The 19,161-nt window shown below is 33.3% G+C and overlaps 1 protein-coding gene and 1 long non-coding RNA gene across 2 annotated transcripts in view; one reads left to right on the top strand and one right to left on the bottom strand.

Moving 5' to 3' along the window:
• Positions 1-18,810, top strand: part of LOC133529347 (transient receptor potential cation channel subfamily A member 1) — a 121,784-nt gene extending 102,974 nt beyond the window's left edge. The window contains exons 22-25 of the mRNA XM_061867046.1: positions 13,919-14,191; positions 14,961-15,120; positions 16,174-16,304; positions 16,805-18,810. Of these exons, the coding sequence (XP_061723030.1) occupies positions 13,919-14,191; positions 14,961-15,120; positions 16,174-16,304; positions 16,805-16,939 (699 nt within the window). The 3' untranslated portion in view covers positions 16,940-18,810. The remainder of the gene's footprint in view (positions 1-13,918; positions 14,192-14,960; positions 15,121-16,173; positions 16,305-16,804) is intronic.
• Positions 1,522-5,076, bottom strand: LOC133526468 (uncharacterized). The gene is made up of 4 exons (XR_009800730.1): positions 4,233-5,076; positions 3,878-3,937; positions 3,193-3,266; positions 1,522-1,945 (listed from the first exon to the last, which is right to left on the bottom strand). It is a non-coding gene; the product is annotated as an uncharacterized LOC133526468 (long non-coding RNA).
• Positions 18,811-19,161: the final 351 nt, after the last annotated feature.

Below are 19,161 nucleotides of genomic sequence, written 5' to 3'. Positions count from 1 at the left end.
GACCGTCGGATTGTCACTTTCTCTGGCTTATTCGTAGACGTAAAAACAAAGGTTGTTATTTTGACGATTGAATGTTTGACATTGCGTAGCTACTATGCTGCTCTTTGTCAATCTGTTCAATTGTTATTTTAGTGTCAATACTTACTTATTTTTGTGGATTTTTTGTATTTTAGAGCCAGTTCAGTGTCAGGTTGCATGGTCAACCTACCGAGTACACCTAACCTGACGGTGACAAGCAGGTTTACTCGGGAATCCAGTAGAGAGTTAGGTCCAGGTCGCGAGAGGGGCCTGGCGTCAGCCTTTTTACCAACACAGGTGACGATTATACCTCTTACGTTCTCTTCAAGGTCTGACAGAGGGATATGAGGGTCTCACGTGTGGACCATTAGGAGTAATCCTTACTCATTGAAATCTGTTGGTAATTGAAGAAGCGTTGTCTTGTTAAATATATTTATTTATACACATTATATACATGGTTAGGGCGCCTTATTCATCTGTACCCAGGCTTCGGCTAACACAGATGGAGGGAGGCAATCACACAGACACTAGGGTTTGCTATACCTCGGTTTTGTCGGCCGAACGTTTAGAGCTTAAATTAGGGTCCCTCACACACACACTCCTCCCTGTAAAAATAGAGGTTCGCCTCTAGTTTTACACACATTAGAATAGGTGAATTTGGGGTAGAGTTAGGGTAGAGTCATTATTTGGGTGTTAGATTTATTTATTTTCTTTCACGTTTAGTTTGATTGTATACAATACAATACTAAAATCATTAGAGTTTTAATTGTTTTTAATTACAAAATAAATTAAAATCTATCTTCAGTAGCATATGGATGGGTTACTGAGGCTCGTACATTAAATATGATTGAAGGTTTATATATTTTTACATTGGGTGAGATAGGGGAACAAAGTTATTTGAGGACATACTAAATAATTTTGTTATAGGGAGCTAGTGACAGGCGGAGCAGTTCACTAGTGACAATTGAGCTTTTCTATAACTGGGGAATTAAAGGGTAAATAAAGTCATATTTAATAGACGATTGTTTTCAGTATTCCATACATTAATAGTACATTCAGATGAGTTTCTTGGCGTTTCTTCTCGTCTGAAATTAGGTTACGAAACGTTGGTAGAGTAATATTACATGGTGCTTAGGAATACCTATTAAAAATAAAATACAATAAAATGGGTATTAATTAGCTTAGAGACCCGTCTTCATCCGGGCGTGACAGTAGATAAAGTATGTTTGTACTTACTATTCTTTGCAATATATTTATTTATGGTTACAATGGTTACATATACATATTTTCCTTTAGCTAGCTAGTTTAGCGAAGAGATATATTAAAAGGAAAATATAAGTTTTTAAATTACAAACAAAAAGGGCTTACTACTGTTCACGGTAACTGGTCACGGTAGGGCCCGGTAGGAGATAAATTCTAAAAAATATATATTATTTACTATTTTTTATTTTAATTGTCTAACAATAGTGTTAATAAAAATATACAGTAGGAATATCTACAAATTCATAGGATATTTAGGGATAGTTTTGAAAAATCCAAATCGTATCAGTTTTCACATAAAAGACGAAGGGTACTAAGGTTCACAACGTAAATACACTAGACGATCACATGGCCAAATTTATTTATTTTCCTATTTTTATTTAATCCTGGTTGAATTTTAGTTAATTAGTTTAGTAGTAGACGGGGTAAGGTACATTTTTGGTGCCGGAGTGACCAGGATTATATATATAAATAGTTTATTACATAGAGTGGCCTCATCGGCTACATTTTTGCTGCCGTAAGAAAACTGGAATGTGAACAATATGATTTGGATTTTTCTTGATTTTTTTTAAATTATATCTATATATTATAATATTTATCAATATAATTTTTTCTCCTCTTGGCTGCACTCTACCGATGTAACTTGCATTGTAGGGACTAATATTACCTGAAACAAACACAAAAATACATTAGTATAAATAGTCAATTAAAATTAGCTAAAACTAAAATGCGTTATGCGAGTCCAAACAAAAAGATAGCGTGCGATAGTTTCGTTTTCATTAAACAAATGTGCATATATGTATATGTACGGATGTATACATATACGTTTTTTACCAACACAGTGTAGAAATCCAGTGAGAGTGTTAAAAAGTGACTACATTATGTATTTAGTTTAAAAAAAAAAATTAAAAATTCATGTATAAAATAAGTGTTAAATAAGTGTGTTTAATAAGTGTTTATATAAGTGAAAAAAGTGTTAAATCAGTGTTATAAAGTGAATAAAATTATTAAAAATAAATAAAATGGAGAGGGCCACAAGGAAGCGAACGGCCGCAGCTAAATCAAAATCTACGCGTCAAAGCATACAACAAGCTACGCCATCTGTCGAGAGAAGCATTACTAAACGTATTAATCAAAAAGCACGAGTAGCTCGTGGAATTATAAAAAAGAAATCGAATGTAAGACGTGGATTGTTCTATCACTTGCTGAAACAGACTGAACAGAAAATGACGGAGGGGCTTAGTCAGTTACGGAACGAGCTTGCAACGGCAATTAGTCCTGTACAAGTGGAAGCTATAGAAACTGCAGATACAACATCACAACAACCATTAGAAGATACACAGTGTACTGAAATAGTTTCAGGCAGTGAAAACGAACTATCTGCTGGAGAGAAGAAGACTATTATATACAATATTAAAAACGCAAATATTGAACGTCCCAAGTTTAATCAAAGTTTTAGACTGATTCAATTTCAAATAGGGGATTGGGTTAAAATAAAAAAGTTAAATAAATCAAATGCTCAGCAAAAGATTACAAAAAAGTTCGAATCAATTTATGAAGGTCCTTATGTAATTGCAGCAATTCCCTATTCAAACGTATATATTCTAGTTGATCCATACACGAATTTATTCAGAGGGAAATATAATGCAATTCATTTGTCAAGATATTATAAAGGTAAATTGAGTAAAAATAGCTGATCCGGCGAACGTAATGTTTGACTGAAATTAATGATTATAAATAAAAACATTTATACTTCGTATTGTTGTGGTTCAGTATAAAAAGATTGGACTAGAAAAATAATTGTTAGAATCAAATAATAGTTATAAAATAGAATAAATATTAAAATGATAAGTGTATTAGATATTAAGTCATATTTTTGTATCCTTAAAAATAAAAGTAATATTTTATACTTACCAAGTCTAGAGTAGAAGAACACTGGTTCTTGGGGTCGCGGGTCGAGTGTAGAGATGCTGAATGTGGTAGTTTAGCTGAAATTATTAATATTTTTATTATTATTAAGTGTTACCAAAAATGTTTACAAAAGTAATATTGTTATAGAGACTTTTAATAATTGCTTATAAAAATAAATAACAAACGACAAAATAGGTTTAAGTTTTTTTTGAAATGTAAATGAAATAGGTAGGTTAGAATAGGGTCTTCAATCCACATCCGGCATGATAGTAGTCTGTATGTGTGGAAGTAACACTATTCACATATACAAGTCGCTTCATTCAATTATACATAGAATAGGAAATAAAATGAATGAACTTGATTTGTGTATTGTTCATAAAAATGGAGTGTTTTAATCATAAATAATACATATCTTACCCTATAAGCTTGTATATTAAAGAGTTGGACTACTTTATGTTACCCGAAGGCACAAATAGCGGTAGTGGAATTTTCGAAAAAAAAAAAATTATATATATAGTTTCAATTAACAATTTATATATTTAAACTAAAGAGAGACTAAGACTAGCAGTAATGATTTTTAGTTCATAAAATGATTTTAAAAATATATATTAATCATACATAGTATCATATTACATAATATTATCTGGGAAAAAAAGTTATGTTAATATCAAGTAAGCAATTTAATTACCTCAAAATAAAATAACAGGACAGCATTCAGTGGCACTCGATACCTCGTTACTTGGAACATCTGAAAATTGGGAAGTATCCAGTTTAAACAGAGAACAAAGACGTTTTGTATTTATTTTCGTAGATGAAGATTTCAATATATCATAAAGAAACTAAAATTATCAATACAATTTTAATTATATATACGAGAATATCACTTTTTTGGAACAATAAAAATTTGGTTATGAGGGATTAGTCTGAAAATAATTACAGTAAATATTTGGTTATTGCGAGGAAATTCATTAAATTTGTTTTATTTAATAAATAAATAAATAAAATGAAATAAAAAACTGCTAGGTTAGGAAAAGTATACTTACTTATAAAATGTCGTCATATAATTAGGAGGACTAATTACATATCAGCTTACTCAAAAACACCTTACGTATCTGAAATCATATTTAAGCAAAAATTTGAAAACCGTTAAATTTATACATGTGTTAAAAATAGCTGACGCTCAAGGCGAGACGCGTTTGGCCACTTAAAGGGTCGAAAAAAAAAGGGTCGCAGGTACTCTTTAATACGTCTTGTTTTGTGTTATCAAATTTCATTCATATTATATAGGCAATAGAGTTCACTTAAAACAAGTAAGTAGGCGTAACAACACTTTCTTATCAGTATCTATAGTGCAAACAGAACAGACTTCAGAAGTAAAAAGAATAGATTGTAGGCCAATGAGTTAAATTTTTTTCATCATACCTATATATAATGAACTAATAACATAATGGCAACAGGATAGTATTATAGCATAGATATAAACTAAATATGTAGTTTAGATTAACATTACGGTAAACTAATATATACTGAAATAACTGAACGTGTCCTACCTAGTTGACATTTTTAGGGAAAAAAAATGTTTTGAAAAAAAAAGAGAGTAAAGAGAATAGTGTATTACTTACCTAAAGGGTAGATTCAGAGTCACCCAACTCATCCAGCAACCCGGATTCATTCATTAGAGCCTGAAAAATTCAAAAGAAATAAGTATGATTAATTGAATGAATTATAAGTAAAAAATATTAATCATATGCTATCGATGAATTAATTAAACTTATTGAAACTTGGTCTTGATGTTCTTCAACAATGATGTCTGCGTGATGGGAGGACTCAGTTATATTTATACTAAATCGGAAACATTTTCTTTTGGCGATTTCATTTTTCTGTTATAAGAAATGTTTTCTAAAGTTTTGTAATAATAATTAAAAGATTATTAAAATAAAATAATTGAAAAAACATACATATAATTGTAGTTATACCTTAAATCTGCGAGGACGATCGCTGAAATTTCTTATTTTCATAGTCAAAATATAAAAAAAAAGGTTTTACATTTTTGCACAGTTTTAATAAGTCCTGGCGAGCAAGTTCGGCCAAAAATTTATCTCCATAGTATATAACTCGTTACTATCCCAAATTATTGGGAACTCACAAATTAAAAGGTCAATCTTAGTAAGTCTCATTTTAAAGAAAAATAATGTACACGTCACAATCACAACCTAGCACTTCAAAAAGAGTTTGGCTTTGTGTATAACAAATTGACCTATGGTTTATGCTAGGGGGCGCCACTAGCGCTATACTCTAGCGACGCCATAGACAAAACAAGGGAAATACTCAGTATTTACTGATGTTGCTAGTAAAGAAATTAATTGAAATAAAATATTAAATACAATTCATTGTACAAAAAAAAAAAAACATTTACCGATATATTAATAATGATCTTTGATTTATTACTGAGATTTTTTTTTAAACTTGGGTTTAAGTTAATGGAAAAATTCATTAAAACAAAAACATGTTGAAATAATAAAACTTAGAATGTTGCGACCGTAGCGGCCGGTGATAAAAAAATTGAGACAATAGACGCAAAAGTTTAAGGACAAGTTGAGTGCACATGTTCGGGTCTCTAAAAAAAAATTGTCGATGCGTCGAGGGTTTCTCTACCTGGACTGTAAAATACGTGGTGGTTTTGAGTACAAGAAAAGGATAGAATGTTATTTAATTGACCTAGATAATACAAATAACACAAGTATTTGATAAAAATGATTTGAATAGTGGTATTGGCCGAATACTGAATATTCAGAAAAAGTGGCCGAATAGGTCAAATACCATATAGTTATCAAATGTTTGTGACATTTCTAGTATTTATAGCATACATGAAAAAAGAAAATTAAACAGTCTAGAAATAGGTAGTAAAATAATAATAAAATATTACTCTTGATTACTTAAAAGTTAATTAAGTTGTTTAAATACACTTGTTACATTATCATAAAATATGATAAGTATATATTAAAAATATGTTAATTAAATATTTATCTGATACTGCAAAGCAAGAGAGGATAAAATTATAATATTCATGGTATTATTCGAAGATAACAACTAAATAAATAAAATTTTAGGCTAGAATTGGCGGGAAAAAAATAATTTAGCATAAATGAACAAAAATTACCAATTTACAAGATTAGATATGATATAAAAAAAATAAGTAATACATTCAAAACTTACCCATTATTTTTTTCAGCAACAAAATTTATTACACTTCACAATTACATTTCACTTCACGACACATGGTGAAATTCAAAACTGAGCCAGTGACAACCGTCAGTTTCATCAGATAGAAGCTTAACACACCCCCTCTGTCACTTCCGGGACGCTTCATTGCGGGGTTGCCATGATAAAATATTGAGTTTTAGTGTTGCCATGATAAGATGTAATAACGTAACCTTAAATAAAACGGTACGGTATTAACGTTATCTTAACAAACAACTTCAACTTAAATATAAACAGTTTTGTCAATACACATTACGTTTGATATTGTTATACAATATATAGGAGGGAGCTTGGGGTTGTCGGAAATATTGTTTTTTAAAGTAAGTTTTATTGGATGCATTTTAACTCTGGTTGCATATCGTGACTTTGGCTATCTGTAGAAATGGTCTGGGATAGATTGAGTGAACTGGGAAATGAAAGCCAATGAAAGATGATTAACTATTTAATTATAAGAATAGACTGATGGGTATTTGATGTTTTTGCAAGAAGTGTGTGAAAGTTTGTAATATTTTTGTATATATGGATTTTTACAATTAGACAAATGTCGGATTGCAATCAACCTGGATTTGTTGATATTTTTATTACAAAGAAATACACAAAATAGTCAACAAATTCTTATCAGTAGGCTAAAATCGTATGACGATTCGACCCATTTTCAAAGGGTAGTTTTTGTTGACTATACACTTCACAAGAAGCTAAGACCATGACTAATTACACACCTCATAGTGAATGAGATCTTTGACAGCAAAACACGATGATGACATGTCAATGAACATGCATTATCACAATTTTATATTCTAAAGAGATATTAATGCATTATTTTTAAATGAATTTTATCAAGTTATTTCAAATATGGGTTTGAGTGTGAAATGGTTATATGTATTTAATTATTAAATAGAAAGATAGATAATAGTATTAAACGGTTCACAAGTAAGACTTATTTTCATATGTCATAACGGTGAAGTGTTTACAGTAGTGTAGATAATTTTAAATTTTATTATTTTTCAATGGTTCGTCTGGATGAATATTTATTATTTTTAATAGTATTTAATTGCAGACATTACATAGTATTTTTAATTTATATCTATGTTATGTTTGTAAAGATAATGTTTTGATACAAGTATCAGGATGTTATCAAGGTATAATTTAAGTTTTTTTTTTACATTTTACTGTTAATATGGAAGTCAGTCTGAAGTCAAATATCTGGTTCATGTATGAGACATGCTCCAAGAAAACTTGATTGGAAGGAGTGATTGGGTAATAGAATTCGGATTGAGCTTTGACTAATGAAGAATGAATATCCCAGTACTTATACCAAATGTTTTTCCTACTTTGTGAAGGGAGGTTTTGTTGGTTCATCTATTAACCGGACAATGTGGTTAAGTCGCCGGATAGAAAGATCCATAGACTAGGATGAAACCATGAGATCGAGCTACTAGAGCTTATTGGATTCACGACCCAATATCCTGTGCTGGTAGGAAAATCGTGACGAAAAGATAATCATGATACATTATTAAAATTCAGAGATCCGAGTTTTATACTGAATCAATCACAATCAATGAGTATTGGTTTAAACACACACCATACACCACACGTTTACATTTACACAAGGGGGGAAGGAAGGGGATAATATCAACAAATTTAGGATATAATTTTCAGTTTTATTGGAATAAGGGTTCGAGAATTATACATGTATGTGTGGAACAATACAATGCTAATTCTCGAGGGGGCGATTGTAACTAGACGCACTAGCAGATCTAGTTAACATATAAAAATAATTGACACAAATAATCGGTCCATATCATTTTCATAAACTACAAACCTCAATTATTATGTTCCAATATTAATCAAAATACTAGTAAATAGTATGTATATATCTAATAAATTAATTCCGTAAGTTAAATGGAATAGAAGCAAAATATTCTCACGAGAAATTTTAAACAACAAACAAAGACTTTAACTAAATCATATTTCGTAGTGGGTCGTTAATCAGAAAAGGAGATTGGTACTCGAGTTTAAAGGGTAATAAATTAGTCAAACGTATAAGGTAAAGGCATCAGTGCTGAGCCATGCACCAGTGTGCCAAAAGTAGGTGTTATTATAGATTAATAAAGTATGAATTGAAAAGTAACTTAATTTTTAAAATAATTGTTTAGCATAAACCACAACACTACTTCAAAGAAGTGCTGTCTTCTGACATTAAGGGATATGCCATATGCGCCATTTTTTTGGAGCGTCACATGGTATTTTGATCAGACGTTAGCAGCCGAATTGTGATATTTTTTTTAAAGCATGTGCTCTGCTTCACGTAATTAATACTTAATTTGTCTGGAAAAAGTAAAAAATTAATATAAATCCATATTAAAGTAAGCCCTGGCCGATTACTGGGTTTGAGGCAGTAATTTTAAAGGGACGTGGACCGAGAGGACAGCCGATAGAGGCTGAGCATAGGTTTCAAGATTTATTTTTATTTTCAAATGCAATGTAAGTCGTTAAATCAAGCACCTTTAAATATCTACATTATTATGACTTTATTTCATTGAAATACATCAAATACTCAGTAGTCATCCTGTGGCTGACCACTGGACACTGAGATCACGGAACTCGGAACCCAATAGCCAGGCGTTAAAATGGGATGGCTGTAGATTGGGTATTTAAAGGCTGTGTCTTGGTAGACGCAAGGCTGATTGCTGGCGGAAAGGCCTTGCATTATATTTAATGAAATATTTCTATAAGCTAAATTAAATTACGTTTTATTCTCTATAAAAATTAAACTTTAATAAATTATTGATGAGTAAAAACATTCATAATTCTTATTGATCAATTAGTGGGCAAATGAGACGTTCTTGAATATAGAAATTTCGTGGAGGGGTTGACTATTGGTGCCTTTACCCTGCGATAAGTACGAGAGACGCGTCTAACACTTCTGGAGCGTTTGATGAAAGTTATAAATAGCTCAGTTTTAAGCCAGGACCGCCATTATATTTTTGACCGTCGGATTGTCACTTTCTCTGGCTTATTCGTAGACGTAAAAACAAAGGTTGTTATTTTGACGATTGAATGTTTGACATTGCGTAGCTACTATGCTGCTCTTTGTCAATCTGTTCAATTGTTATTTTAGTGTCAATACTTACTTATTTTTGTGGATTTTTTGTATTTTAGAGCCAGTTCAGTGTCAGGTTGCATGGTCAACCTACCGAGTACACCTAACCTGACGGTGACAAGCAGGTTTACTCGGGAATCCAGTAGAGAGTTAGGTCCAGGTCGCGAGAGGGGCCTGGCGTCAGCCTTTTTACCAACACAGGTGACGATTATACCTCTTACGTTCTCTTCAAGGTCTGACAGAGGGATATGAGGGTCTCACGTGTGGACCATTAGGAGTAATCCTTACTCATTGAAATCTGTTGGTAATTGAAGAAGCGTTGTCTTGTTAAATATATTTATTTATACACATTATATACATGGTTAGGGCGCCTTATTCATCTGTACCCAGGCTTCGGCTAACACAGATGGAGGGAGGCAATCACACAGACACTAGGGTTTGCTATACCTCGGTTTTGTCGGCCGAACGTTTAGAGCTTAAATTAGGGTCCCTCACACACACACTCCTCCCTGTAAAAATAGAGGTTCGCCTCTAGTTTTACACACATTAGAATAGGTGAATTTGGGGTAGAGTTAGGGTAGAGTCATTATTTGGGTGTTAGATTTATTTATTTTCTTTCACATTTAGTTTGATTGTATACAATACAATACTAAAATCATTAGAGTTTTAATTGTTTTTAATTACAAAATAAATTAAAATCTATCTTCAGTAGCATATGGATGGGTTACTGAGGCTCGTACATTAAATATGATTGAAGGTTTATATATTTTTACATTGGGTGAGATAGGGGAACAAAGTTATTTGAGGACATACTAAATAATTTTGTTATAGGGAGCTAGTGACAGGCGGAGCAGTTCACTAGTGACAATTGAGCTTTTCTATAACTGGGGAATTAAAGGGTAAATAAAGTCATATTTAATAGACGATTGTTTTCAGTATTCCATACATTAATAGTACATTCAGATGAGTTTCTTGGCGTTTCTTCTCGTCTGAAATTAGGTTACGAAACGTTGGTAGAGTAATATTACATGGTGCTTAGGAATACCTATTAAAAATAAAATACAATAAAATGGGTATTAATTAGCTTAGAGACCCGTCTTCATCCGGGCGTGACAGTAGATAAAGTATGTTTGTACTTACTATTCTTTGCAATATATTTATTTATGGTTACAATGGTTACATATACATATTTTCCTTTAGCTAGCTAGTTTAGCGAAGAGATATATTAAAAGGAAAATATAAGTTTTTAAATTACAAACAAAAAGGGCTTACTACTGTTCACGGTAACTGGTCACGGTAGGGCCCGGTAGGAGATAAATTCTAAAAAATATATATTATTTACTATTTTTTATTTTAATTGTCTAACAATAGTGTTAATAAAAATATACAGTAGGAATATCTACAAATTCATAGGATATTTAGGGATAGTTTTGAAAAATCCAAATCGTATCAGTTTTCACATAAAAGACGAAGGGTACTAAGGTTCACAACGTAAATACACTAGACGATCACATGGCCAAATTTATTTATTTTCCTATTTTTATTTAATCCTGGTTGAATTTTAGTTAATTAGTTTAGTAGTAGACGGGGTAAGGTACAAGTGGCGCTCTCTTGTGTCAGAGGCCAAGATCCTGTTTGGGTCACTGAGCAAGTAAAGTATTGGATACGTTATAAGAAATATCTACCATCATCTGTTATTTGTAATAAGAAATAAATGGTAGATAATATTCACATCGACACATTGCATCCCAATTGCATTTTTTTCTAAAATCTCGCCAACCATGGACTGGACGAACTTTTTTATAAGGCAACATGTTGGTTATATTATATTTAAAATAAGATTTCATTTGATATAATACCTATACAAATAAAACACAAAATAAAGTAAAAAAAAATACTGTCAGTAGGTACGCAATTTAACTATATAGGCAACCTATTTGCAATGTATCAATGTGAATAATATCTATAGTTTGTGTCATCCATGATGACACGCAGATTGGCCAAATTTAACCTTTGATAGTATGACAATACGAGTCAAGACACGCGTCTTCGTGAATGACACGACCTACATACCTATATCATATTTTTGTGTGACTTAGTGATACGTTGATAACCTGTCACGTATATTCTTATTAGACCCAAATTTAACAAGAGCGGAGGTGCCACCATAAACGTGAAAATTTGACGTTTATAGTGACATGGTCACACTTAGCCACCGGTTAATGCAGGTTAAGCTGAGACGGACATCATTGCATATTTTTTCCTAAATTTGGAAAGCCAGATCAGCAATGGTCGCACAATGGCTTTTCCCGTATTTTATTTTATCGACTTGCTTGTGTTTTCATGCTTGCTTGCGATCATGACGTCATGATAAGCTTGGGCAACATAACAGTAAATATTGTGTTACATAAAATATTGTTTTACATAAAATATTGAGTTACATAAAATATTGTGTTACACGAAATATTGTGTTACATAAAATATTGTGTTACATAAATAATTTTGTTCATAACATGCAACTGGCTGTTATGTATTACTAAAATTTTGCAATTAACTGATAGCAGCAATAGTAGCTGAAAATAACATGGTTCCATTTTTATCGCTTGTCACTATGCCTATCACTTTCGCACTTACTTGTTAGAACGTGACAGGCATGGTTACAGGCGATAAAACTGCGACAGTGCTGACGCTATAAGTTTTCAACCCATGATTTTGGATGTAACATATATATATATATATATATATACAAATATGAAATACCTTACATATAATTACTTTTGCCGCTGGCGTACTTAAAATCCGTACATAACGAAGCGCGCAAAAACATTACTTGTTATGGCTTTTGTGCGTTTTGTTGTGCAAGATATTATTGCAAAAGATTCTAAGTAAAGAGTATTAGTGTTTTTTGTATCTTCTTGTACTAATGTTAAGCTTATGATACGGTTTATCTCACGTATTTGTAGTGTTTCGGAGCGCGATGTTTTAGAGAGTCTAGGGTTTCTTTTACAAGCACTAAAAGTACGAGCAGCGTTCATGACGGCCGAGCGTCACGGTGACTCACGCGCACGACAGCTTAAATTCGACTTTTGTACATTAGTAGTCACAGACCTTAATTGCTGAGCCATGGGTTTACTTTAAATTGGACATTTCATACCGTTAGTGTTGACAACCAAATTAGCTTGAACCCCATGCGGAGCAATATTTAAAGTCTGTGACTAATTTACTTAATTTTATATTTACATTTTATTTATTTTCTTTACTTTTTTTGTCTTTTTTTTCATACTGTTATCTTATATAAGTACCTATATATTTAAACGACTTAAAGAGAGCTTCTTACATTTCATAGTAATTCAATAAAAAAGTTCTTCGAGGAAGACATAAACAGAACACTTAATTTTATGAGTACAGACATAAAGTAATAAGAAAGTTATAGTTAATTGGATTACAATTGTAGGAAAAACTTCATGTTTTAAAAGAAAATATTGTAGGAAGAAACGCAGAAAAACAAGAAAGTATCAATAACAATCAGAACCCCTAATGTAAATTTATTTGATAGCGTGACGTGACGTACGCGTTTGCGTTAAGTCTCATTTTGTATGGGATTTAGAAACAGCGCGCCAAGCTGAACGTTTTGGAAACTCGAAATTCCATACAAAAAGAGACTTAACGCAAACGCGTACGTTACGTCACGCTGTCGAATAAATGTACACTACAGAACATTCGTTCCTACTTATTACAAGTTTCTTTTTATTCTCTGGTAATAGAATTAACTTTTATTTATAAGTTTGAGTCAAACATCTTTTTGAAATCAAATCCTTTAACTATATTGTTTTCTATCGTGCTGTTAAACTTACTTTGCTCCAGATTTGCCCCAATATTTAAAAATTTCATTAAAAATTTTAAATTATTATATTGTGGTAGGTAATTTGATATATGCCTATTGAAATACTTAAATGATAGATATAGTGATATAGTTTTAATGTACAAAAACTATTTGAGTAAAATTACCCAGTGTGGTGCAAAGTAGACACATTTAACAGCTTTGTTTTGTAAATACGAGTATATACGTGTGTATAAAAAGCTATTTTAAGAAACAATGTTTATATTACAAAGTTGTTGTAGTAACTTCTTCAACGGTAGACACATACTCAAAATGCTTTTTGGTAGTAATGCTACAATAGTTTTATAATAAAACAAGCATTTAGCTAATTACAACCAAAACTTGATAAATTACACTACTACTCTTTATATAGATATATACTTCTTAATATTTTATGAAAACCTGTCTCTAATTTGTAAAAATATTTAATATCTGCCAAGCGAACTGCATTGCGAATTTCAACTGGCACATCTAAATTTTTTCAGGGTCACCACTTATCTTTCAACAGCATACCTATGTCTCTGATGCGGACCTTCGCTATGATGTTAGGCGAAATAGACTTCGTCGGGACTTACGTTCAACCCTACTACGAATCAGAGACCGATAGGATCCTACCGTTTCCTATGCCCACATTTGTGATTCTGGGGACCTTTATGGTGTTAATGCCGATTCTTCTGATGAATTTGCTGATCGGTTTGGCGGTTGGCGACATTGAGAGTGTTAGGAGGAACGCGCAGCTGAAAAGATTGGCTATGCAGGTGAGTGAAGATTAGTTTTTGAGGTTATCTAAAATTATTATACCTTAACAAGCTTGTTCTTCGCCATGTTGCGGATTTTCAGTGTACCTAACTATTTTTTTTTACTGGCAAGGAGACTCTGACAACAGACGGTGAAAGTAGTCGATTGTCATAGATATAAAGATGTATAAAATAAAAGATCTAGCAATCATAAAAGATTTTACCGCAAAAATGACGGTCAAAGATGCGAGAAAAACTATTTTTAATTCAATAAAACATGACTTACTGCTGTGACGTGACGATGAAGTGGATCTTGATCTCCGATACTAAATACCGCCATGATTCTCTATCCAAAACAAATGTTTAGATCAATAGAATGACGAAGAATTACGTAGCATTCTAATAAAAAGTGTTTTGAAATCAGTTGAACGTTAATGATATTTTAATTGACTACGACGTACGCATATTATTGCCATATTGTAAACTGCTTGTAGCGATACTGCCTCATGGCCACAGGATCTTGTTTAATTGGCAATAAAGGTCATCATAAGATAGGAACACATAGGCAGGCATATGGGACATCATAGGTATTAGCAATAACTGAAGACAGGGTGTGGAATAGCACATCGAGCACTGATGTTTACCTTGCCGGGATTGCTATAGTTTTAACCCTTTGAACGCCATGCCTATCATACGCGGCGCGTTCTTGTGAACCTCGTCGGAATGCATGAAGGTTCATATGTGCGCGTCAGTCAAAGTCAAAGTTAATGGTCTTGGCTATAATCTCCAGGTGGTGTTACACACGGAGCTGGAGCGGAAGCTGCCCACCATCCTCCTCGAGAAGGTGGATAAGAACGAGCTGATCGAGTACCCCAACAACAAGAACTGCAAACTTGGCTTCCTGGACCTCATACTGAGGAAGTGGTTCTGCAATCCCTTCACTGATGATGGTTCGTATTTAATCATTGGTCCTCTTTTTAGCAAGTCATTTTTCAACCCACTTAAACTTCAAAATTGGTAGGGACCTGTTTTTTGTATTAATTTTCACAGGTGCAATTTAGTTTGACATTTATAAGATAAGATAAGATAAGATAAGATAAGATAATTCTTTATTGTACAACCGTGTTACAGAGGTATAAAGTGCAAGGATAAGCGGAATTTACTATAAGTCGATACCTAGTCGATAGTTGTAAGACAGTACCGTTATTCAATCTTTAAATAATATAATCAGCTTTACAATTATTATTTGATGCGTGTAATTTTATTTATTACCATCATCATCATTTAAGTGCATGGCTCTTGTCGGTGGAGTATACGCCAGTTTTCGCGGTCCTCGGCCAAGTTCTTTAGGTCCCTGTAAGACACGACATTTACTTTTCCTTTTAGTTGTTGCGTGTAACTTGCTCGTGGTTTTCCTCTTCCTCTTCTACCTTCGACCTTGCCTTCCAAAATAGTTCTAAAGAAAGTGAATTTTATTTATTGTCAAAATGAATAAAAAAAGAAAAAAAGGGCAAGGCCCTCAAAAAGCACAAGTACGGGAGTCTCGACACCAACTACAACTTTGTTGCATTTGGAGTCGAGACTCTTGGTCCGTGGGGCCCCGCAGCGCAGGGCCTATACCGGCAATTGGCGAAACGGCTGGTGATGGGACCGGGGATAAGAAAGCTGGCAGCTTCCTCGCCCAACGCTTGAGCATAGCGATCCAGCGAGGAAATGCTACCAGCATCCTCGGTACCTTGCCACGGGGGCCCATTTTAGATTTAGATTGTTAGTTTTATATAGTAGTTTTAGTTTAGTTAATTGTATTACTTATATAATTTTTTTTATTAACTTGTCAATCAATTTTATTCATATCTTAAAAAAAAAACTTTTAAATGAATAGCCAATGTCTGATGTGAGAAATTTACATTTTCAATAAGAATAAATCAATGAGCTGTTTTAATAAATGATAAAGTTTTTGTAATTTTCACAAAATCTTATTAATGTGGTTTTAAAAATTGCAGCCAGTCTTGACCTCGTACTGGAGAGCAGTGAGGACTACATCAGCGCAGAACTAGACAAGCAGAAGAGAAGATTACGGGAGATGTCGCAGCTTCTAGAACAACAGCACACGCTGATACGGCTAGTGGTACAGGTAAGACTTTACTTCTCTCATCTTCTGACAAGTCTGACCTCGAATGTCCTATTACCTCAATGTTTTTATCTTGAGTATAAGTGGTGTCAAGGCTTGGACAAGTAAGAACTTGCATGCAATTTACGTTACATTTCCGACTACAAAGGTAAACTACATTCATTAGTTTAATCTGATACTGCAATATAATGAAAAATGTATGCTAGTTTTTGCTAGTCTAAAGCTCGCTAGCTAAGTTATACACGTGTTTTTTTTACTTCATTAACTTCGGGGTATGGCTAAGTACATTTAAGGAATGATATGAATGAATAACTGAGTGGCATAGTTTTTTAAGGTAATTAATAGCATTGTACTAACACGTACCTGTGTTACCACAACGTTTATATTTCAATTCACCAAACTGAAAATGATCTTAATTATGTTAGATTCATCCCTGAGGACCATTTCACAACTTTGGTCGTTACGATTATGAAAGTAAGTAAATCACCGATATTTCTTTTCAGAAAATGGAGATAAAAACAGAAGCCGATGACGTAGACGAGGGCGTATCCCCGGGTGACACCCGCGTGGTCCCGCGGTGGAGCTCCCCGCGCATCCGCAAGAAACTGCGGACAGCGTCATCGTTTAACAAAAACTAAATACTTTTAACAGCACCATCTATCGACGGGAGTTTGTACTAACGATACAAATAAGAGAGACCTCTCTAGCTACATTTTTGTCTTTTACATCAGGACTTGTGATCAATTTTCGCTATCCGACTGATAAACAAGGAAGGGTAATGTTTTTAGATTGTCTGTATGTGGGTATTTACATTTGGGTGGGTACAGCGACATCAGATATATTGTAAGAGCCAAGGTGGCGACAAATATATAAAGTACATGTTCAGATATTTTTGAGCACCTTGCGTGGCCGCTCACTATATCTGATCACGACTGTGCCTATATTTTTTTGGCTTGGAAGATTCAGGTTGATGGATTTAACGTACCTATCCTATAATATTACTAAAATCGTCTCACAGGAGATGTAGGATATCTGATGGCTCCTCTACACGATGGCCCAGCGCTGGACCAGCGAGATGGCCATGGGATGGTTATGGCTCCTCTATATAATGGCCCAGCGCTGGACCAGCGAGATGGCCATGCGATGATTGAGAGCACGTACTGTGGGATGGGCCACGTGTAGATGCTTCCGCACTATCGCTGGCCCACCACCTTTGATGTGCGGATGAAAAACCGACACCGTGGCCATCCCATCGCCATCCCGCCGCGCCATAAGCCAGTTGACATTATAAACCTGTTTTATATTTAATTATTTATTACTTGTATTTCCATAAGAAATATAATAAAACGCCAGGGGAATGAAACGAATAACCGAATTATGAATTTGATCAGGATTTGTTATGGATTAAACATTATAACCTGTAGTTACAATCAGAATACGCCTCCATCGCTCCCTTTATCTCATAAGTGCTCAGGTACATGGAGTCGCTACTCCCCGTACACGTGTCTTGGATATTTGGGTAAGCGCACTAAATATTGGGCTGTGGAATAAAAAACTGGAAGTATCATTACCCTGTATTTAATAAATTAATTTAAATGTATACTTATTTTATGAGTACCTTAGATTGTTTGATGTTTAGGAATGTATGTAAAACTAAGACGCTGTTAATCTAGAATACGACAAATATTAATGTTTTTAGTAATTTAATTATATGTACGACCAGTTTTATAAAATATAAGATAATTTTTTCATTTAGGAGCCAAGCTCGTGTTTTTCACGTATTATAAGTACAAGTTATCTATTATTTGCATTTTTTTATAAGTATATATTTAGTAACATGTTTTTGTTAATTAACATATATGTATATTTTTATTTAAATAATACATCAAGATACGGCAACCGACTTCAAATCGAATAATTAAAAATACATTATTTCATATCTCATTATTCCGCATATAATCGTATCTTTGTAGTAATAGTAGTTTTACACACATATTTTCACAAATAATCGCTTTGAAAGTCAAAAAATGTCTCTCCGACTTTAAAAACGTATGACCAAAATTAAATAAGTCAAGGTAGAATTAAACAATATAATCCAGTCCGGGCGATAAATTAAACCAGATATATAATTTATAATATAATTATATTCTATATAATTTATATTCTATTCTAAGAAGTTAAACTTAATTATGACACCGTACCTAATTAATTTATGAAGACTTACCGAGCAGCAAAGTACTGCAAACATTACGAAATACGAGCTTTGGTAACTGCCAACAAGCGTTGACAGTTATTTTAAAAAGCTCGTATCTTTCTTTTGTGCTGCTTTACATTGCGGGCCGAATTATTTTGTCTGGTTTACGCTTACTCTTCTCTTAGATGTAGACTACGAAAATAATAGTATTTTTGGTAACATAACCGTTGTATGGAGCGAGCACTCTTGGTCTTCTTAATTCTCCTTGCCCTAGTGTAAATTTATTCGAGAGCGGGACGTGACGTACGCGTTTGCGTTAAGTCTCATTTTGTATGGGTTTTGAGTTTCCAAAACGCCCCGCTTGGCGCGCTGTTTCTAAATCCCATACAAAATGAGACTTAACGCAAACGCGTAAGTCACGTCACGCTATCGAAATTTACACTAGGGGTACTAAACATTTGTTACTTATAAAGTAAACTAAATATTTTGTTATGGATGTAAGTAAAATGTTAAAGAATGCAAGGTAGCGCCACCTAGGGACTTCTGAAAGAAGTTGCCGATTTTTTACTAAAATAACGAATTGTCTTCTAGGTTGGTAGTGCCTTTATGAAATGTATTTGGGAGAATCAACTTTTTAGCGTCACTCGTTGCCATGGTTACGATTAG

Source organism: Cydia pomonella, chromosome 1, assembly GCF_033807575.1.
Source record: "Cydia pomonella isolate Wapato2018A chromosome 1, ilCydPomo1, whole genome shotgun sequence".
Taxonomy (NCBI): domain Eukaryota; kingdom Metazoa; phylum Arthropoda; class Insecta; order Lepidoptera; family Tortricidae; genus Cydia; species Cydia pomonella.
This window is presented reverse-complemented; position numbering and strand designations above follow the sequence as displayed.